The 24,255-nt window shown below is 28.8% G+C and overlaps 1 protein-coding gene across 10 annotated transcripts in view; it reads right to left on the bottom strand.

The window, feature by feature from the left end:
• LRR (Leucine-rich repeat) overlaps positions 1–24,255 on the bottom strand; it is a 159,868-nt gene that overhangs the window by 26,293 nt on the left and 109,320 nt on the right. For 8 of the 10 annotated variants that reach the window (XR_010881313.1, XR_010881314.1, XM_067274815.1 and 5 more), the window contains 3 exons: positions 23,700–23,769; positions 12,420–12,479; positions 2,039–2,261 (listed from right to left, as the gene is read on the bottom strand). Coding sequence is in view for 8 of the 10 variants with exons in the window: in XM_067274815.1 (XP_067130916.1) it covers positions 2,039–2,261; positions 12,420–12,479; positions 23,700–23,769 (353 nt within the window). In the remaining 2 variants the exon portion in view is untranslated. The remainder of the gene's footprint in view (positions 1–2,038; positions 2,262–12,419; positions 12,480–23,699; positions 23,770–24,255) is intronic. The other 2 variants (XM_067274819.1, XM_067274820.1) reach the window with 1 other exon arrangement.

Raw genomic sequence — 24,255 nt, 5'->3', positions numbered from 1 at the left:
ACACTCTAAGTATTCCTACAATTTTTCGTTTGTAGCATAGTTTATATGGATTATCCCCAAAAATTATACGTGTTTTGGAAATGTTCGAGTCAAATTAGTCTAGAATCGATTAATTTTATGGAAGAAAACCTTTCAAACAGCTGTACCCCCTAAACTGCACAAGTGCTGGGCTGTGAACAGCTCATGTATTTGTAAAATCTAAGTGATTCGTACAACACGGAATTCACATAACATGGAACACATTTACCATGTTATAGGGAGGTCTACTGTATAAGTCCAAGGAAAATCATGACAATGGATGTCAAGTTCTGCAGCAAACACTTTTAAACAAATACAAATATCTGTAAGTCTGATAATTATATTAAATGATTGCTGGATTAGATTGAGCTATATTACTTAGAATTTAATTATTAATAGCAGCAATAATATAACCCAATCTAATCTGGCAATTGTTTGACTTAAACAAAGCTTTTCATTTTCTGATGCATAACACTACTGTTGTTAAACTGATGCTTGGGAATTACCTCTGTGATCTATAATACTGTATGGTAGGCACCTCATTCAGTTGTATGATGTGCTCCTAATTCCTCATGTTGATGCATATGGCAGAATACACCACCATCCCAAAATCCTATAACTCTGTCAGCTTTACATGTCTTTCCTGCTATGGAGTGGCGTGGGCCAGCCTTAGGAATACAACACACCTCAAATTTGGGTGATATATTCTTCAAATATATTCTTCTCAGTAACAAATTAAGGTGTTTTATTTCTTTGTGTCTTTGGTTTATATTTACCCTTATGCTAGGATAGTTGAGTGACATGGCTTGTCCAGAAATATGAGCTGATGTTATAATTATTTTCATTCTCTACCATAATTTATCCACCATAGCAATCTAGTATGTTGTTCTTGGTGTTGCAATTTCTATGAACAACAGTATATTTTTAACTCTTCACTGTGGTTTATTTTTTTAAAACAAAGGTTCTCTAATATAACATTCTGTTTGTTTAATATTTTATTTTATGACTATATAATTACAGAAGTAAAACAATCATAAAAATGAAAATTATGATGAAAATTTTAACAAATTCTTTTTGAATATTCTGCTATTTTTAAGCAAAAATGGTCATTAGTATTGCTTAAGTATAACAAAATAACATTTAATGTCAAATGAAATTTCATATTTAAGATGGTTTGAATTTTTAAGAAGCTTTTAAAATAGCTCAAGATTAGTTTGCAAATACTTTGAATAACAAAAAAATGTTGAACTAATAGCACATACATGATTTTAGTCATGTATGTGCTATTAGTTCATGTATCATACTCTCATCAGTTGCTTGATAGACAGGATCCTAATAAGATAATTTTTTAGATCTTTATATAAGTTGCCAGAGCTTAAAACTGCTCATAAGGATAATTTAATAACAATGTTTTCTTAATTCTTTCTAAACTTTTTAAAATAGAAAAATAAGCTGTTAAGCTAAAATCTTATTTCAACAATATTTTAATATTCTTTTTTCCTTTCTTCCTTTTTACTAGAATTGTCTGAATTATAAGAGATAAATTTGGTTAACAGACTTATATTTAAATTTGTTAAGATCTATTTCTCTTATATTATGTTTCTTATATTCTAATATTAATATGCACAACAATCAACTTTCTAACACCTGAATTTTCACATGTAACAGTCTAATTATAAATATTTGTTTTTTGTCATTCTGCTTTAAAGTAATTATCTGTTTAAAGAAATAAAAATTTTTACTTTTCTTATCAATCATCAAATTAATTTTTTTCAAAAGTTTTTCATTTTACCGAAAAATTAGCAACATCAATGAAAACAATTAGAGTATATATAAATAATTTATTAAATGTTTTAATTGTTTTTATTGTTCACAAACTGTAATTATTTATATCTGCAAGGCTAATAGCATCAAAAATTACATAATGTGCATTTTAATTAACTTCCTTTTTAAAAATTGTTCTTTTTATACATTAAATATTTTACTTATATTAATTTTATATATATATATATATATATACCTTGGTTCTTCTGAATCAGGAGATAAAGTAGGAGTTGAAGAAGAATTTGCATGCCTACGAAAAAATACTTCTAAGCCTTCACCTAAGTCTTGAATATCTTCTCTGATTTCTTTAGTTTGAATTGCAGGACGAGTTGGAGCACGTGTTTTAGGTCTCTTTGGTCGCCCTTTACCAAGATGTTCTAATTTTTCTGACGTTGGAGATAAACTGGGTAAACTTTCCACTAATAATTATAAGGAAAAGAACTGTGTTATTTAATTTTATTTCTAATGAATGAAATCACAAATGTTTAAGAATTGATATTTTTAATCTATTTATTTAATATAATTTACATTATTTTTAAACAGAAATAAATCTTAATTATTAACATGTTTATTCATTTAAAAAAAATATTTATTTTACTTTACATTAAAATATTGATGGACAAATATTTAAAAAGTATCTTGATACGTAATTACATATTTTGATTAAAGTTGTATATTTTATTTTAGTAATCAAATAAATGTATTATAAATGATTAAAATGTTTTGTAGATAAAAATTTGCTACTGCTGTAGATGTTTTACCCATATAAATAGTTAGTATATTTCTATGTCTAAAAACAATAGATAATTGAATGTCTATTGCAACAGTTCTCAAACATTTTTAGACTGCATCCTTTTGTCATGACTAAAAGTCTAATGTACTGTACCTCACAATGAAATTTCTTTAAATGACATGTTTTAAAAAATGTTTATTACTACTTGACAAAGACAATTCAGACAATTTTTAATCTACTGAAAAAAAAACAAATCTGTAATAAACATTTTTCAAATATGGTAAAGTTATTTAAAGAATCTTACTTTTATTGACTTAACATTATATCTTATTAAAAATTGTTATAATCAGAAAAAAAACTTAAAAAAAACATAAAACAAATTTGTTCAGTTTTTGCAAAAGTTTTATACCTTTTCAATCTAAACAAATTTTTCTAATCAAAATTTCGGTTAATGTTACCTATGGTTCCAAGATGGCGGCTCATCTCCGATCCCAGCAATCAGAAGACAGGGAACAGTGGGGACGCACGTTCTAACCTAACCTATTCTAATAATTTTGTTGGTAATAATTATGGTAATTTATTAGAATAGGTTAGGTTAGGTTAGAACGTGCATCCCCATTGTTCCCTGTCTTCTGATTGCTGGGATCGGAGACAAGCCGCCATCTTGCAACCATAGGTAACATTAACCAAAATTTTTAATTCTAATTCTGGAGTTGAGTGATTATGAATTATTAGAGTTTTCAGTGAGAGGAGTATGCATACATAGCTTGACAACTTTCAGATGAAAGTTCCAACTGGACAACCAGACAAGTGGTGGACTGGTTCCAAATTTAGCTTATTGTGGTACTTATATTTTTAAGTACACCACATTCACATAACTAGATTGTAGACACTGTAAATTTCAAGGCAATGTCAGCAATACGTGAAATTTGTTCAGTCTCTGCAACTAAATGTCTATCAAAAATGTTTCATTGCAACTGGTGATTGGTGACAATAGTAGTGAACTAAGGATTTCATTACAGAACAGTTCAATAATTTTTTTCCTTTTCTTTCATTGAAAAGGAGTCTGGTAGACTGAAGTCTTCCACTGCAGAAAAATGGTCTTCCATCTAGAAATTGCCATCTAACTTCTCAGAAAAACATGTGCCAAAATCTTCAATCAAACAAAGAGAATGCTCTTTTATGTTGTTGACAAGAGAACTACAAAGCTAAAGTTCATTTTCTTTTGCAAAGTTTTTTAAGAGCAAAAAAAATGATAATTGTTCAGATTTTACACAATTTGGGGCAGCTATTCACATGAAATATTAATATGTTCTTTATCATAATCATAATTCACTATTCATAGATAAAAATATATTTGTTCAAAAATATTTTAAAATTTCCAAAATTTAAAGTTAAAAAAGTTTTTTCAACATTATTAATTTTTTTAAAATTTGCATATTTAAAAACAAAATTAATAAAAATTAGTAATGTAACTGTTAAATGTTATATATTGTACAGAAATTAATTAAATTACAAAAAAATAAATCATTATTTCTTTCTAGTAAATTTACTAAATGTCATAAGTTAAAATATTTGCATTGTTATGTAAATATTGTATTATTGCATATTAACACACATTATAAAACTCTACAAGATCCATGCATCATTCAGTATATACAAAATTTTGTACAGTACATTATAAACTGATGGGTTCCAAAACTTCATTAATATAAAAGTTCCTTTTCACAGTCTGTAGGCAACTTTCAGAAATTTATTTTACTAAATTTCATTTATTACTCAAAACAGTGAAAACATACCAAAAACAGACACTCTAAAGGACTCTCTAATGATGCATAATCAGCTGCAACTTGTGATAAGCACTAAGAAACTGCAGCATCCCAAAGAAAAATAAAATTGTAAAATAATCCTCAAATCTCCCAACTTTTATTAATAAAACTTTATTGTACAAGTGTGAAAACTACCATGCTTAGGTTAAAAAATGTTCATATGTAGATTTTACTATGGATAAGTGTCCTTGTAAACAAAATCTCTCTTTTAATATTGTAACATATTTGTTACTTTCTGGTTATAGATTAGTAATGGATAGCAAAATGTGTTAATGCATTCTTTTTAATTTGTCATATCATAGATCCATAATAGGTACTACTATTTTTGGAGAGTATCCTGTAACTATCAATATTAAGATTTGTGATGTTGCAATCACTACAATTAAAGTTAGCACAAGTAACATACACTCATTGTCATAAAAATTAGCACACCAAGTTGTCATATTGCTGTAAAACTTGGTATGCAGATAAGTCTCAAGCAGATATGGAAATGATTAGAGTTGTAGTGTGATGGCTCATTGCATAATGCCAACAGAGGGCATTAAAGTGAGTCCCCCTTTGCTTATAAAAAAAATGCATGCAAAGGCATCCTGTCTGTAGTTTACCAGTTGCAGAGGGATACTTTATCATTAGAGGTGCCTTTAAATCACAACTGAAGAACATATGAACAATTAACTAATTTGACGAAGGCCTTTCAAAAAGACCGAAAATGTTTGAAATTTGAAAGGCTGCATTATAAAGGATTTTTGTGTCAATATATAATTAGTAATTAACTGAGTTTGAGGGAGAAGGAACATTGGGTTGAGAGAAGCCAAATGGTCATCTTGCCAAATACAGGGTTCCTACTCAAATTCTTGTTTTGAATTCCCTGACTTTCCCTGATTTTCCCTGACCAACTTTGTCCAAATTCCCTGACCCTCACATTTCTTACAGTGTGGAATATCGACATAATGAAACAGCATTTTATTTACCGTGAACATTGATTGAGTATATCTATCCCTCTTTTTTGCACAGTTGATATGTTTCAAAGACTGCCACATTAAAAAAATACAGTACATACAGGTACATCTTGTAGAAAAATGTTTGATAGAATCCAAAACTTCAATGTAATGAAAAAATAAGCAACAAATGAAACATGAGCTTTTTATTTTATCATTACTTATCATTATTATTTGTATGTAAATCTAGTAAATACAAGATAGCATAAAATCAACAAACGGTATTTGATATACAGTACAAATAGTACTGTACTGTGCTTAAAATGAACTCTGACTTAGAAACACGTAATTTTAAAACCAATCTTTCAACAAAAAGAGTAACTTTTTTTTAAACAGCAACATAATTTTAACAAAAAGTTAAATTTAAAAATTTTCAAATAAAGCATTTTTTCCCTCAAAAAAATTGATCATGTAAAAAAAAGAATTAGTTTTCTTTTGTCAACCACATTATATACAATCTATTTTTACACAATTTTGAAATAAAGAGAGATAGGTAGTAAGTTTACAGTATAGCTTCTCTAACAAATGTATCTAATTTATTGTAAAATCTTTTTATTTTTACAAAATGGACAATCAAAATACAGAGAAACTTCTTAGTATTAATTCTCTGTTTTTCAAAATACAGATAATTAGAAAATAAAAAATTAATTACAATTCACAAAATAGAAGAACTATTAATGTAGTTTTAGCTTTTTCTCCTCAAGTGTATTTATTTTCATTTCAATCTCTTTTTCTTCCTTTTCATGATCTTTTCTTAACATTTTCTTGTGTTGTTTTAAATCCTTAAGTTGTTGTGTAAGTTTTCTTTTTTCTTCAGCCCTCAATGCCTGCTGCTTCTGAATATCTTTTTTCTGTTGCAGAGATGCAATATATCGCTGTCTAGATCCTCTGACTGTTAACAACATTTTCTGGTCTATATTTATTTGATCAATACCACCGGCAAAATGGATCCCATCATAAACTAAGCGTTGAGCAACTAAACTTTCTTCCTTAAGATTTTCACTCAACAGTGATTTGTTAACTGAAAAACCACTCTCAACACTTGCATTCCCATGTGAGAAAGAAAGAGAAATTTTGATAATAGACCATAGATCTTGCAGTTGCCTATCATCCTTCATAATTTCACAATAAAATGTGTCCAGACCATCATCATCACTCCTTTCAGATATGAAGTCCTCAAACTTTGTAGAATAGGGTTTTATGGATACTTTATTGCAGAGTATATTATACTGTTCTTTTGCTTTGACAGCACATCTTTCATCAATCCTGTTTGTATCATGTAGAATCTCCAGTAAAGCATTGAAATACAATTTTCCAACATTTGATTGCATTTTAATAATTTCTGGATCTAAGCTGCTCAAAGCCTTCACACATTTGTACTTGACAGGTCCCTTCTCAATAATCTTTTGTGTCATCACTTTCAGCACTTTTTGACAATCTCTTAGAAAACACAGAATATCTTTATCGCTTACTTTCAATTCTTTTAAAACCTTTTTTGCTCCAAAACCAATATCCAAATTCTTAAGATGTACCAAGTTTTCATTAGCATTTAAATCTATTTTTAGAAACTGCTTGTCGGTGACCCTGTCATTTTTCACAAACTTTCTCATCAGATTCATTAATAATTGAACAACTGCTTTATAAAGATAAGGTGCAAGAGGTTTGTTGCTCTGAAATCGGGTGAGAAAGCTCTCACTTTGTGTACATATTGACCGAAAAAATAAAAGTTTAACTTTAATAAAGGGGTCATTGAGTGCCTGTCTCAAGAATGTAGCCACCTTGCTGTCTTTCAACTTTGTACTGTTGTTTATGTATGTCTTCACAGATTCAATAACTTCTGCTGCACGTTCTAAGCACTCTCCATTCTCCAACCACCTTGTTGAACCAAACTTTTTGGGAAACAATCTGCTTCCACTTATAGCAATGTATTCAGCACGCCGAGTGGGTGAGTCTTTTAGCAAATAGTACAAATTCCGTAGCAGTGGTAACAAATTCCAATCTACTACTTTAAAACCAGCTTTTACAGCACCATGGACTACATGTAAACCACATGTTCCCATTCTCACAAATGATTTACCAACATTCTGTGTCTCCATGTGATCTTCTAATTTATTCAGAAAACTTATGTTTACATTTGGTCCGTCCATACAGATATGAAGAATTTTTGCTAAGATCAAGATGAGTGTCTGAAAGGCCATTGAGAAATGCAGAGAGAAGATCATCTGCTGTACTATGATCCAGAAAGACACTATTTAAATATCTGGTCATAACCTTATCTTTACTCTCATCCCAGTATTTTATCACAAGATCCATTTGAGTTCTTTGAGCAACTTTGTTTAGTGATTCGTCAAAGGAGATAGTAATATTATCACAACTTGTAACAGCATCAATCAATTTTTCTCTGAAATAATGGGCTAGGCCATAATTTATTATATAGGAAGCTTTATCTGGACCCAATTGAAATTGTGTGGCTATAGCACTGTCAGGAAACATTTTTTTGAAAATGTTTTTAATATCAGAGCATGAATTGAGTGACATCTTTTTCTTTACAACTGCCAATGCCCAAGTTATCTCTGCTTTTATTACATCATCTTTTATCACAAAAGGTGTCAATGTGCTGCTAAGAAATGTTGATTTGGTGAGAGACTGTTCATTAATGATCTTAGATCTATCTTCCACAACAGAAGCCGTTTCACACACATTTTGTTGACTATTAGAAGAGTTTGAATTTGTCGGGGTTAAAAACCTTACCAGTGAAGTTTGTTCCGACTTCAATCTTTTTATTTCAACATGACTAGAACTATTTGCATGGGATATTAATGCAGGCTTTCCCATATTACTTAACGAGAAAACTTTACAACAAATGCAGCAAAATGCTTTTGTATCATCATCTTTTACAGTTCCTAACCAGGAATTGAATTCTGGATGAATAGCTGGATCTAGCCATTGGAGATTAAACCTCGTTTGTTTCCGTGCCATTATAATTTAAGAATGTAGAAAAACACAAACCTCGAACAATATTATTAAAAGACAGATGAACCAGATCAGATAGCAATGTGTAAGACTTGTTTTGTCACAATACTAAGTACAACATTCAAACGACATCCAATCCGCATCTGCATATATATTAATTAAAAGTAGTGTTGCCAACCAACTCAAAATTCAAATTTACAGCTAGACATTTTTTAATAAAAATACTCAAATCATACTGTTTCCATTAAAACTGTTTGGTTATTTTAGCTAGATTGTTCATAAATCCACTAAATTAGCTGAATTGGCAACTCATTAAAAGAAAAAAAAATGTTCCGTTGCCGCCATTTTGATTTCGGTTTCGATGTAAAGCCAGAGTTTTAATAATTATTTTTAATAATTTTTATTTATTATTTATTTAATTTTGCATTAAATTTCATCTTTTCATAAAATTTTCTTAATAATTCAGACAAAACTTATTTATTTTAACCCTTAATTACAATTCTTATAATTATTGCAAATCATATCACAAACCATCTTTCTCACTTTTATAGCAAATTTTAATTAAACGAACTAATGTTATAGAATTTAAATAAAATAAAATAAATACAGAAATAAACATCAAACGAAATTACAATTATACATTAATAAAATATAGAAGTTCAGCGCATAGAATCGTAACTATAAAATCTCGTTCTTTTGCAACATAACTATAAAAATAGTTTTGGTGTTGTTTCGCACTAAGATACTAAAAAATTAAAATACATTTGATTAATTTTTTAAAAATTTACCAGCTTTTTAAATTTATAATTAATTATAAGCAAGTTAACATTGGTTAAACTATTGGATTATCTAGTTCACTGTTTCTCAACCACCGGTCCGTGGAGATTCTTGATCGGTCTGCAGAGAATTTTTACCGCTCTGCGTTAAAAATTTTCTTATATGAAAAAAAATAGTGATAATTTAATAAATAAAAATTTTATAATGTATAAATGATAATAATAATTTTACAATTTACTTCTGTAGTAATTCTTTAATATATAGTAAAGTTTTTTGTTAAAACACTACCAGTCCGCAAAATTTTTTTCACAAATTTTATCGGTCCGCGGGCCAAAAAAGGTTGAGAAACGCTGTTGGTCAGCCATATTCAGCAAACGAAATCAACGAGGCAGCTAAGGAGACAAATTCCCTGACTTTTTGACAATTTTCGATAAATTCCCTGACTTTTTGACAATTTTTGACAAATTCCCTGACATTCCATGACTTTTTCCGAAACTAATGAAAATCCCTGACTTTCCCTGATTTCCCTGACTTTCCAGGTGCGTAGGAACCCTGCAAATAGTTCACCATCTAGGCTGTTCTGACAACACTGTGAAGTGTTGGATCAATGAGCAAGAGAGAGTTCACACACATGGTGCCCAGGTTCAGTATGCCCTCAGTAGACCATTCGCTGAGAGGACTGCCTGGTCCTTAGACAAGCATGCACACAGCCAACAGTATTGTTATCTGCCATCCAGACACAAGTGGCACCATCGTTACAGGCCCTATGTCTGTTCATACCATTTTGAAGAGCTTGGATGAGGAACATTTGGTATTGCAGTGGCCATTACGTGTGCTGCCATTGACAACACCCACCATCACCTTCATTTTGTCACTCCTGATGGGATTGGACTGCAATGGAATAGAACCAAATTGTTTACAAAGACGAATCCAAATTTAGTTTGGGCACTGATGATGGCCCTATTCATGTCTGGAGGCCCCGTGGAGAACAGAGAACACCTCAATCCTGCCTACACTTTGGGGTGACATACCACCCCAACAGCTGGTGTGATGGTCTGGGGGTGCCATCACTTACAACAGTCAGTCATCTCTAGCAGTGATACAAAGGAACCATGACAGCCCAGTGGTATGTTAGTGACATCCTACAGCCACACATGTTTCCTCTCAAGGCAGGGCTCCCAAGAGCCATCTTCCAATAAGACAATGCTCAACCACATACAGCAAGGGTGTCACAAGACTGTCTCTGGCATATTTGCCAGGCCTGTCCAGTCCTGATTTGTCACTGAATGAACATGTCTGGGATCACCTAGGACACCAAATTGGACAGCCTAGGAGTTTGGCCAAACTAAAACACTGCCTGCAGCAACTGTAGACTGAGATGCCACAGGAAACCATACAGCACTTGTGTGCCTCCATGCCTGCCCATATCACATTGTGTATTCATGCTAGAGGTGGTCAAACGGTACTAGAACTGCCTTTCATTTGTAGTTTTTCCTGCAATAAATTATCCTTTTGCTTTCATTTTGAAACTATTTACTTATATCACTGTTTTACTCACACACACACAATTTCATTCTATTCTGACAACTTCTTGGTGCACTAAATTTTATGGCAATGAGTATATATTGATATGTACTGATTTTTTTGTAGTTCCTGCATTACAATAGCAATAATACTGGATATTTATAATTTTATAGAGAATGGAATAACATTTTATGCTGTGTTAAGCCTGAAAATAAACTATTATTTGTGTTCAATGCTGGATATCTTCAAATGATGAAAGTATGCTCAGTTACTATGCATTACATTCACTATGTACTATTCTTATATGCTTTCTTCAGTAACATATTGTTTCAAATTTCTTGATCAGTTCTTAACACAAATTTGCTATTAGAAATTCATTTGCAGATGTTTTCTCGTGGCTGAGATAGATTGCTCTGAGCTGATTATTCTGGCTTAGATGAAACAAAATAATTCAGCAGCAAAATTTGCAGATTCCTGAAAAGTTGCTGCTGCATCACTTTGATTTAGTTAAAAGTTTCATAAATATACAATTCTGTAAACACTTTCATAAAATTGTACTTTATTACAAAAGTTCAATTTTATCACGATATTTTTGCAATTATCAACTCTATATATTCATATAATTATGTAACAATCTGTGTAGACATAAAATTGTCTACATCAATTATTAAACATGCTAAGGTTATTGACGATATTATTATTAACTTTACTTTTAGCACTAAAATGAGAATTTCTGTTTGATCCATTCTTTTACTTGCATGTTTGTCTACGTATGGTAGTTGAGTCATTTAAAAAAATGAAAGTTCAATGCTCATCTTAACTGTATTATTATACATAATAGATAAATTAATTTTAATATAACTGGAATTAAATAACAACAACAAAAATAATGTAATTTATAATGAAAAATGTATTCAAAATTACGAAATTGAATAGATACATGGAATAGATATATTTTTCTTTCAAATAAAACAAAGTATATTGAGAAAATTATACTTATCTAAGATATAGTCTGACTTGTCAAGAAAAAAGACCAAACTTTTTATAGAAATAATAATGTGAAATAAACTATTTATTTGTAAAAAAAAATATTGAATTTTATACAGTATAAAATTAATTCCTAAATGATATGGACTATTTGATGATGCTCATAAACTACTTTTCAATAACAAAACAGAAAAACATTAAATTTTTATATCAAAACATTTAATTCATTTTTTCTTTTCACTACAATAAGAATCTACTGTAGTTCAAGTAAGATAAAATATATTTTGAATGTTTCTTTTTTATAAAATTCTAATGTTTTTCTAATTTTGTTATTGAAAAATATTCTCTGAAAATAAGTAGAGTTATCTAATAGCACTTGCAAATTAATAACATGTATGCTTTTAGTATTGTCTCCAATAAAGTATTGTTTTGACTTATGAATTGAACTTGTATTTTAATGCATATTATCTTATGCAAATATTAACACTAGTAACAATGAAAATAAAAAATTCACTTTAATAATCAATATATGCATGCTGATAAAACTGAAATATTTGTTCCATAGAATTCTAATACTGTAAAAATTTCAAATGAAAAAAGTTATTCAAAGATTAGATAGTTCACTTAAGATATTTGTTGCAATGTAAAGAAGTTTTAAGTTCTATTAATATATATTAGTATTTTAATTTTTTATATGCATTATATTATATATAATACATATAATTATTATATAAAATATATTTTCTTTTTACTAACCTTCTATTCCTTTAGGGAGGAGATCTGGAATATCATCTATGATGATACCTTCTACACTGTCTAAAAATTTTAAGATAATCTTATTTCACTATTGACTAACAACATTTAAATATACCGAAGTCTTGAAATATGCAACCAATTTACAATATTTCTAGCTAATATTCAAAATATTTGATTATTATGTAATATAAAGTTTAATAAAAATACAAGCCACATATTCTTTATTTGATAATTACTTTAAATAAGTACAAAAATACTTGCAAAATTCACTAATTTTTGTATTTTTATTAAACTTTATATATTACTGTTAGTGATTAGTCTGCTTTTATTCTACAAATATTTATTCTAATTTAATAAATTTTCAAATGTCACTAATTCTAATGATTGCAGATTTCAAACAACCAACTATTTTGTCTTTATAGTTTATAAATTTTATATAATATTTCAAAATATTGATTCATTTTATTTTTACAATTAAAGTTATAGAATAAAAATCTAAATGTTTGTTTTTCAGACTATAATTCAGATAAACTTTAATGAATAAAACTAAGTGATATTGTCTAAAGATAGATAAGCTACCATCTTGTATTAATATTAAATAATTAAATTAATCTTAGAATTAATTTAATTATTTAATTTATTAATTTAGAATATTCTGGAAGAAAAGATAAACTTAGACTGGTGTTAAGGCTAAAGCATATAGCTAGGGTTAACTGACTAATGCTAATTTTATCCAAGTCTTTTGGTTAAAATCTATTAATGATCTATTAATGTTGAATTTGTATAAAATATGTTTTATCCAAACACAAGTAACATCCAAAAATGGATGGATAAAGCAAAAACAAAACTTAAAATTTGGGCTTTATTTGAGTAATGTGGAATCTCTCCATTGTTGTTTGGATAGAGGTGTATATAGTGTAGCCTTTTATGAGCATAAGCATTTTGTTTTTTAGCCATTAAGTGCATAGTGGGAACAGGGCAATGTTGTCAGGTCTAGTAATTTATGACCAGAATTCAAGCCAACTGGTGATACGGCAAGATTTTTCAATCTAATAACAACTGAATACAAACAAAAATAGATATCTTAAAAATCCTTTCAAACACATGCAAGATTACATAAAAAAAAAACATAAAATATCTTCTAATGCTTTTTAATCTTTTTTTAATTGTCATTATTAACCTTTCAGCAGTAGGATAGTCAGGTATGGTGCTATCCCAAAGTGGTGGAGAATATACCTGGGAAATTTTTAAAGTATTTTTTCATGCATTTTCTTTTCTTATTACCATTTTGGAAAAAGATTTTGTAAACAGTTATGTCTAGTAAAGAAAAGTCTTTCTTTATTGTTGCATAATTCATTTTTTATGTGAATTTTTTTTGTGGTAGTTTTTGGTGATACCCCGAAAAGAATTTAACGTATATATACATCCCTCACCACTGCCACATGATCGCCCTTGACGTATATATACGTCACTCACTGCTGAGTGGTTAAAGATCTTATTATTAATTATTGTATTTATTACTATGGTCAACCCTTGATATATGTCATTTAAGATCTATGTACAGTACATGTAGATATTCTGTAAATCAAAGTACTTCTTATTGTTATTTGATGTTCTTTTAATCTTACACCAAACTCCCAAAATGTTATTGGTGAAAGTAGTCACTATTTCAACTTTCTATTAAACTTTTCAAAAATTTTACAAAAAAAAAAAAAAATTCAGAACAATTTACATAATTCTGATAATTTAGTAAACATATTCAGTGGCGTAGCTAGAATTCTCTGGGCCCAGTGCAGAACCAGATTTGTGGGCCCCAAAAAAATTTTTCAGGTTTTTTTTTTGTGATTTTGGGGCCCCCATGGGCCTATCGTTTTCCAGGGGCCCGATGCGGACCGCACCTACTGCACCCCCTAGCTATGCCACAAAACATATTATAACAGATTTGATAGGCCTGGATGCTATTAGGCTGATAAGACCACACACCAAAAGAAATTAGATCAAAATATATTATTAGATGCCATACTAAGACCTAATAAAAAAAAAAAAAAAAAAAAAACAGTGTGTGTGTATGTATGTGTATGTAGTGTATGTATATATATATATATATATATATTAATATCCCAGTAGCTTTAGACAGAGTTGGTAACACCTTGTTCTACATAAGAAGTATATTTTGGGAATTTTGTGTAAGATTAAAAGATGGATTAAATCCTCTCTTTTTCACAAATGTTCTTTTAACATTTGTGAAAAAGAGAGGAAATTTGCTGCTGATTGACATGATTTTGCATCATTTGGATGACAGAAGTTCTTGATAAATTGCATGTAAACCAAAAAGATTACCACTGTCTGGGACATCTTCATGGCACCAACTTTCAGTAAATATATATAAATCAAAGATGGAAAATTTGTCCCAATTGTTGCAGATGAGTCTGTGGAAATTCGGTAGTGGAGATAGGGGAAGGAGAAGGTTGTATTACTTGAATATGTGGCAAATGCATATGGAAAGGGGTCCAAGGTATGGTCAGGATGGTTGAACTATAGACCCCTCCCTCTTGTTACATAGTGTGGTGCTTGGAAATAGAGATTTCCTGATGTTAAGCACATGTGTGAACTAAGCACGTGAAAAACCAGCTGCGTGTACTGGTGTTTAACACAATGTTTACAAGCGCTTGCATTGATGGTAACAAGAAGGCTCTTCTAGCAAGGGCAGCAATAACAGCATCAATGTACCGTGAAGGCTGGAAAGCATCTGCCAGGATGATATGAGGTGCCTTATTAAACTTATGGTAAACTAAGAATAGTTTATGTAACAAGAGGGAGGAGTCTATAGTCCAATCATCATTACCATACCTTGGATCCCTTTCCATATGCATTTGCTGCATATTCAAGCAACACAACCTACTCCTGCCCTTATCTCCACTACCAAATTTTCACAGACTCATATATATAAATTACACAAATCACTTATTAGTGATGGAATAAACATACATTTATTGTTGAGAGAATGAACATTTTACAAAAAAACTGAAAGTTATGACTAGTTAGCCATAAAAAGTTAGATTAATGTTTAAGTTTGTGTTTAGAGATCAGATGATGAAATGACCTTAGTCTTGAAAAACATATCATCTATAAAACTTGTTAATTCCTTTAATTGTTTAGCATTTATCACTTGTTTATTGTTATTAATGATGAAGTCATATATGACAAAAATTGATTATACAATCATCAGATTGGTAGATTGCATACCTTAATCTATCCAAAGCACAGTTTTCTATTACTCTATGGTGCAAAATCAACAGCACTCTTGACACTAAGCTAACCAACATGTGGCATTCATCAACATGATTAGAAGCTTGCATATAGAGACAACCATAGTAAACGATATCATGTAGTGTTTTTATGCATTTTACTGGGGCTCAGGTCAGTCAGAATTCCCTCAGTAGAATTTGAGTGATTTAAGACAACATTGAATTGCCTTTGGAGCACATAGTCCTTAGCAGAGCTCTCTTGTCATGTCCTGTTAACTTCAGAGGTTTCCCACAATATTTCTTGGCAGATTCATTTCCTATCCATTTCCATTTGTATGTCACTTTAGAAAACATTAATTTAAGAATCTTTAATGCTGCTGAAATACCATGTACAGAATGATTGTCTATGTGGCACTCTATCAACCTGCACTAACTCCATTAATTCTCTTGATCAAGACATGTTGCATTCATAGCATTACAAGCATATTTATAGTAGGATCTGTGATGTGCTTGTTGTATTGGATCCATTTGCTATCCATAAAGAGGTATCCAGACATGGTAGGACAGTGGGATAAAGCTTCAGCTGAGAGCCATAGAGGGCTATGGGAATAAAGATGTCCCTAGTTGGTACATCAATGAACCTGTATGGTCAAAAGATTAAAATTAATAGATCTGAAAGTGAAGAATGGACAGCTAGCATAACTAGTAATGTATCTGCACTGTTAGCAGAAAGTTGTGATTCAAGTCCTGGCCTGGATCATTCTTCTACAATATTCTAAATTATTTAATTTAATTATTAATATTAATGCAACTTGGTAGCGTAATCATCTATCTTTAGACCAAATTACTTAATTTGTTAAAACTTGGTTGAATTACAGTCCAAAAATCTTACATTTAGATACTTATATAGTTATGAAAATTTAAGCTTAAATACAAAGTTATAGAATTCAGATTAAGATATGGAATGTCCAGATAACATAATACATTTTTCCATAAAGAAATTTTGTTAAAAAAATAAAATATATATTTTTTTATTCTAAAATTCAAGTTCATCATCATTATTATGATTTTCTTTGAAAGAAATAGCAATTGTAGGGATTTTTCAAGGAGGACACAAATTATATAAATAAAAATAAAAAGACAATAACTGAATTTTTCATAAAAAAAAGTAAATTATTGACATATATTTGTTAATACTTAGAAATGTTTCTTGATTTTCAGTATGGAGTATGGAGATGTAAGGATAAAAGTATTATATGTTCTTGGTGAAGCAACTAGTTTCATCATAACTACAGAGGACTGCAATGCAAATATGTAATAACTGAGTTTTTTTCTGAAAAACATATGCTATTAATTTTGAACCAATAATTGAAAAAATGTAAACAGTGGCAGTCCAGCAACACATTAGAGATGCTTATGAAGAAAAATAAATTATATCTACAGGACATGGTGGAATATGTTGATTATGACACTATTATTTGTCATTATTACAATTTAAATTATTCACAATCTCAGATCATTACTGAATGCAAATGGCAGGCATAAGGTAAGTAAAACACATTAGTAGAATTCTCAACTGCAAGACAAAAAAGTCTAAATGATCAGTTGGTCTTTCAACATTGCTGAACAGAACTTGGGGTCCAAACATCATCTCAGTGAAAGTGATAAGAAAGATTGTTTGTCAAACCAAGAAGGAACACCCATTAATCCAAAATGATATATAACTATAGCTTTGGATTAACTTGGCAAGAAATCAACAGAATCATTAGATCCATCAAAAGTTAGTAAAAAAAAGTCAGTCTTTTGTATATTTTGCTTCATCAAAAGCAATAGAAAACCATTTTTAGGAAGTTCAATGAGTAGTTCCTCTCATTGGAGAATTCAAATACTAAAAGAGGTAATATTTGACGAAGCTTGGATACATGTGTCCAACATAAGTGGAAAGAGATCTATTTGTTACAGAAAGAAGGAAAGTAAGACCACAGAAAATGGATTCAATTTCACTATGAACATCTGAAAGAATTCATGATTGTGACTAGAATGGTAAACTTACTATCCACAAAGTAAATGGCAATGTGAAGATGAATAAGAAGTAAAATTTTTCCTAGCCAATACTACTGCAAGAATGTATTGCAGCAATAGAAGTTCAGACTCGACAGCAATGGGTTTTTGTGTATTGGTTTGCTTAAGCAAGCTCTTTAGAAATGCATAGAGTGTATGTCCTGATAGAAAAATACTGTAATTTTTAAAAAGTTTGTTAAAAACAAGTTGTAGTCAAGAGTTTGATTTAGAGATAGTTGGTATACACTATATATGTATGCAAGACAGTTGGTGTATTTGTTTATGATATTGGGTTTCGTTTGATGTATATTTGTAAGACAGTTGGCAACTTCAAAATATATTTGTTTCATATAGATAGCCATGGATGCAATGAAAAAAGCTGGTGGTGGTTTCAAATGGTCCCAATTTAAACTCTTAGACTACAATATGAGGCAAGTAAAGATGGAGAACTTGCAGATTCTTCAAGAGTGTATCAGAAACACAATGAAAAGAACTTTAGCAGTGGTCAAAAAAATATTATTGATCAATTTTATGAATGCCTACAGAAAATTTGATTATGTCTGAAGACAAACACTTTAAAAATTGTATTTCACAGTCCATTTACTACTTGATTAATTGCATTTGATTTGCATTTTTATATTTTGGAAAGTTTAATTTTTTTGCCAGGACATACATATGAACTACCCTGTAAGTATACTACTTTAAGACATTGGTCAACCATGAAACTGGAATGAAACTTCTTATGACAACAATTAGACAAGCTTTGGAAAGAAGGGTCATTTGGTATTTAAATGCGATGGCTCATACATCAAAAATGTGAAACATATTAAGAATTAATTTTGTTCAAAATAAAACAAATTAAAATGAAATCTCCTGCAAATTAAAATTTTGCAGGAGATCCTCTGTGGACTATTATTGTTATTTGATGGACTATGGAACAATTGTTGCATATGGTCCAACAATAGATACGTATGCAAAAATTCATTTAGTTTTCATGATTTTGCAAATTATACAAACTAAGCACATAAATGACATCGTTTATACTACCAATTCTCAAAGCTTTAGAATGATTCCAATTATAGTGGGAATTGTACAAATTTCATATGTACAGGGTAATCATAACTAAAGAGTTCAAATATTTAGAGTTTACTAAGTTCTAAACAAAATATTTAATGATCTGACAACATGTGGAATCAAAATTATTAAACAAATTTTATAAATTAAAAAGGAAATGATTTTATAATATATGTGAATATATGAATTAATCAATTATAATTTTTCAATAAAAGTTTATTAATACTTAATACTGCAATTTTAACTAACAATTCTAAAACAAAATTAAAATATAAAAATGTATCAGAAATAGTTACAAAAACATAAAATATATTTATATTCTTTTTCCCTCTTCCTCCTGGTTAAAATCAATCTTTTAAAATTATTTTCACTTTTGAATTAATTAAATTTGTTGTTTGTTGTAGATTTAGGTTTTATAACTTACAATCAAAACATTTTAGTTATATAATACATTAATGAACCCTTCCATATTTTGAGAATTGCTTAGGCTTTTTATAAAATGTTATTAAATTAAATTATATCTTTTGTTTTCTTATTTTTACTTTAGCACTAAATAATAATTATAGTATTTTTTCAGCAAAAAGAAAAGTAAAAAAATACTTTTTTAAAAATCTAAAATAGTAAGATGTTCTGAACATTTCTCTTAACTCTAAATTTCATTAAACTATAATTTAAAAAATAATAATTCATCCTTTCATATCTAAAATTAATAAATTACAATTACATATTCAATTTTCAGATGATAAACACACCTAATAAAATTTATGCAGTGTGATATAATACAAATGATAACTGACAACTCAAAAAACACTCAATCAAAATTTTCACCAAAACAATTTACTTACTAATATCTTTTTATAAATCATCAAATTTATGTGTTTGTTTTTTCAATAAATAATTTCAATAATTACATACTGATTTTTCCAGATCTTTAAAAAAGTTATCTAATGATTAGGGTTACCAACAGAAAGCAACACAGATTACAATTTTATATTTTATAATTATATCTAAATCGTTAGTAAGTTAATTTACCAAATAATACAGTAATTTTGATACAATTAAAGATTTGCTAGAAATAATTAACAACAGTAATGTTTGTCTTAACTATTTCCATGTACTCAATCAATTCTCTGTAATTATTGTTATTAGAGAATACAATAAAATTTTAATTTTGAAGATATAGAAAAACATGCAATTATCATTATTCTTAAAAATAATTTTTTTAGTTACATTTTATACATACTGTAATTGGTTTTAAATTTGCATATAAAATACAAAAATGTTTGGAATTTATTTTGTTTGTAACTCATATTTATCTTATAGGCTTTATAAATGAAATAAAATAAAAGATTCAAAATAATTATTACTATTAATAGAATCACACCTTCCACACTATTTCCAGCAAAATAGTTTAATAAAAATTTAACAAAAATATTTTCATCTACATTAAGTGGCCTGCTTCAAGTTTTAATGTCTGGAATCAAACATCTAAATAGAATACAAATTTGGAACATTTAATCACTTTTGTAAAATTTATTTATTTATTTGTGATGTCAATTTCTTTACACGAGTTAAGGCACACAGAAAATATACTTTGAAAATAGTGATATCACAAGAACATTAGCAATGTTTCAAATTTGTATTCTATTTAGATGTTCAACTTCAAACTGTTAAAACCTGAAGCAGACCACTTAATGTAGCCAAAAATATTCATTTAGTTAAATTTTTATTAAATTGTTTTGCTGGAAATAGTGTGGAAGATATGACTTATTATTCACAGGTTCCAGCTCATCACATAGAGAATTGTAAACATTACTTCTTTATTAAATTAATTAAAAATAGCATAAATATAATTTCTTTGAACATTAATTGCTTTTCTACTTTATAAATTTACTTATAATGTAATCATCACTTTTTATTTAATAAAATTGTTACATAAATAGTTTCTACATTTATGTAATGGATAAAACTGCACATCAATATATTCTAATGATTATATTTTCACTTTCAGTGCTTATATTTTAAACACTACTATATGATTATCTATTTGTATGTATGGTATTACATTAGAAATTAAAATGATCTTTGCGATAGATAATAAAATAAATTAACTATATAAACCAATTACAGGTATTCCTTATATAACACTGTAGTTATGTTCCAAAAAAGTGTCGTGTTACACAAATCCATGCTATATGAAACAAAAGACTAATGCCAAACATGGGTTACATTCCAGAAGTTAGCAAAAGTATACTATTGTTTTTCATTACTAAGAGAAATATGTTTATTAAAGCAATTGATAATTTATTTTCAATCAATAATTAATTAACAATCACAATTAAAAGTACAGTATTATGCATTAATATTAATTTTAGTTAAGTAATGACATTTTCTTTTTATACAGTGTCATTGTCATCTCAGCTTTTTTGTTGATCTTGATCAGAAGTATCAGCAACATTTTCATATTTTTTATTTTTATCATAAAAATTATTTTTTATTCCATTTTCTATAAAAGAAATGTTATTAATCGAAAATTTGTTCTAGATGATTGCATTTGTTCAGTCATGTACTGAACAACTTTTTTCCAGAATGTGTGTTCAAATACCGAATTGTTCGAGTACCGAGATGCTGCCGTATTTTGTTTGTCATTTTACGAATCATTGCTTACCTACAGTTAAAAAAAGTTTAGTAACACTTATCTAAAAATGTTTAAAATAAACTTTACTAAATATGAAGATTAATCTATGAAAAGAAAACACACTGACAGTCTTAAGGGGTAAAGTCTGAAAGCAACAACAATGACATTTGGTTGATAGGAAAGTTATTGCAAGTTTTTTCTTCCTTGCCCTATCAATTTTCATTAAAGTAAACCTAATGAACAACACAAAATAATTTGAAAATTTCAATATTCTAAAATCCATGGACAATTTTGAGACAACATGCTTGCTTTCTTGAATAAAAAAAAAATATCGAATAATGAAGTTTACACTTAAAAATTTGAAATTTTGTATGGAGGATTTCCAGAACTGTGTTAGAGTAAAATCAGAAGTCATGTTGTGTGGAGATATGTCCAATTTTCTAACCATGTTAGAGTGAAACTGAGTTGTAGAAGTACTGTGTTGTACGAAGGATACCTGTACATATCTAATAGTCATCAGGCCTCTCAAAAATTTGTAGAATCATCTCAAATGTTATAGTTAACATTGACCACAATTGATAAAAGGGTTGAATCTCCTTGAAGAGTGAAACTAAATCAACTAGATTATCTAGCAAATACTAATGAACTCTATGCCAAAAAGAATTGCAGCTATAATTACTACTCACTCATTCATTAACATATTATTATATGCATTCTCTCTATATTTTGAAAGATGACTGCATAATTTTGACCACTAATATAATTTCTCAACTTATTTCCTGATGTTAGATATGTTTGTATGTTAAATAATTTTATTTATTATAATTGTAAATTAAAATCAATGTACAGTAAGATCCCGCTTAACGCAGGGGATGCGTTCCTAGATGACAAAGCACTAAATGAAACAGCATTAAATGAGGTCATTTTAACATAGAGTAAATAGGGAAAGGGAAACACACGACCAAAAATAAACAAATTTTACTTTAATTTTAAATTATTTTTATATTAATTTGTATAATAATATATGTTAAATAACACAAACATATGCACACAGAAATGAAGAGTTCATTTTTGTGACAAAGGTCCTGACTTTTCTGAAATTCTTTTTTTCTGCAATAAAGTCGTGAAGTTTCATTTGTCGCTTTTTCTTTCCTTAAGCAAATGTCGGTAGCAGAAGATTGTATCCAATATGCCTTGTTTTGCTTTTGCACTTCTTTCAAAATCTGGATCATTCCCTACAGTTTGATCAACAATTTTGGTTATCGTTACCAAACTTTTACTAAAGAAATCTGTAAAGAAATTTTTTGGGTTCTTAGTTTTCAGAATCTCTATTTTCCAGTTCTACATGAATTCCTTGTTCTGCCAGTTCTTGAAGGTCATCATTGGTAAGTCTCTCACCAGAAACTTGCTGAAACTCCTCAATATTCTGCTCGTCTAAATCTCCTAGTCCTGCTGTATTGATTAAGCAATTTGGTCAATCTAACAATATGGCAATAAGCTCTTCTTGTTGAGAATTCTTGGATATCTTCAGCCATAACTTCTTCCACACTTCATTTGTGCATTTATCAGTTAATTCTTGTCAAGCAAAGCTGATATTGCCCATGGCATCCGTGATGTTATATATTTTTCCAAAATTGCACCAAACAAACATAGATTTAAGGAAAATGACGAATTGCCACCTTTTGCTGATTGGTTCGTGTTTGGAAATAAACATATTATACACGAATCAATGAAATGCCACAAAAATTTAAATCAGCATAAATTTTGAGCTTTTTTTTAGGTTTTGAGCTGACCGCGTTATATCGAATCAGCATTAAGCAGGATGTTACTGTAATTGTATGAAATCTTATAACTTACAAAATTTTCAGTTTTTGAAATTAAATCATGATTATTTTCTTTTTGATGATTTTTATTTTTCTAAACATTAAAACTTTTTCAAGAATAAACCCTCTAATATATATATATATAGACAACAATGATTTTTTAAATTAAAATACATTACTACTACTATTAAACAAACAAAAATGATCAAATTCATAAAAAATAAAACAGGATAGTTTTGTTTATATTTAATAATAATGAAATCAAATAATACTTCAGAGTTTCTATTATAGGGAATTTGATTGACTAAACACATTTTTTGTTTCTCTTAGGATTTAAATATATTTAATACAGTTATCATTTATTATTATATTATTATTATTTAAAAATAAAAAATACAATAATTATACACATTATGCATAAAAGTTCATTACTTACCTACAACAGATTGTGGTCTCAATTTCCTTGTATGTACACTTCTTCGTTTACTTGTTAATTTTGGAGTAGCCTATTATATATTTTAAATACTTATTTAAAATAAAAATATATTAAATATAATTAAATTATAATCTTTCAATAGAGTATGCATGACTTAATAATAATCAACAGAAAGACATAATACATTATTATTGGTATCCATGTCAACATATTACTAATAGTATCTAACATATTTAAAAAAGAATAATATAGGCTCATTAAAGTTTCTAAAAAAATATACCAATTGACAAGTTTTTTGTTATCAGTTACAATTTACACATATATAATATATCAGGTTGATTCAAAAGTTCCCAAACACAAACATATGATACAAAACTTTATTCACAATAAAATACAGAGACATGGTTATTCCTAAAAATGAAGGCTATTGCTAGCTATGGTCTTGATCCATCTTTCTGCAAGTTGGCAGATTCCTTGGCAATACCACAAGGTTCATTTTGATTCCAAAAACTCACAAAACCCCATTTTTGATATCATGCATTGTATTGAAGGAATG

Source organism: Centruroides vittatus, unplaced genomic scaffold (assembly GCF_030686945.1).
Source record: "Centruroides vittatus isolate TY-2023 unplaced genomic scaffold, ASM3068694v2 contig_564, whole genome shotgun sequence".
NCBI classification, from domain to species: domain Eukaryota; kingdom Metazoa; phylum Arthropoda; class Arachnida; order Scorpiones; family Buthidae; genus Centruroides; species Centruroides vittatus.
This window is presented reverse-complemented; position numbering and strand designations above follow the sequence as displayed.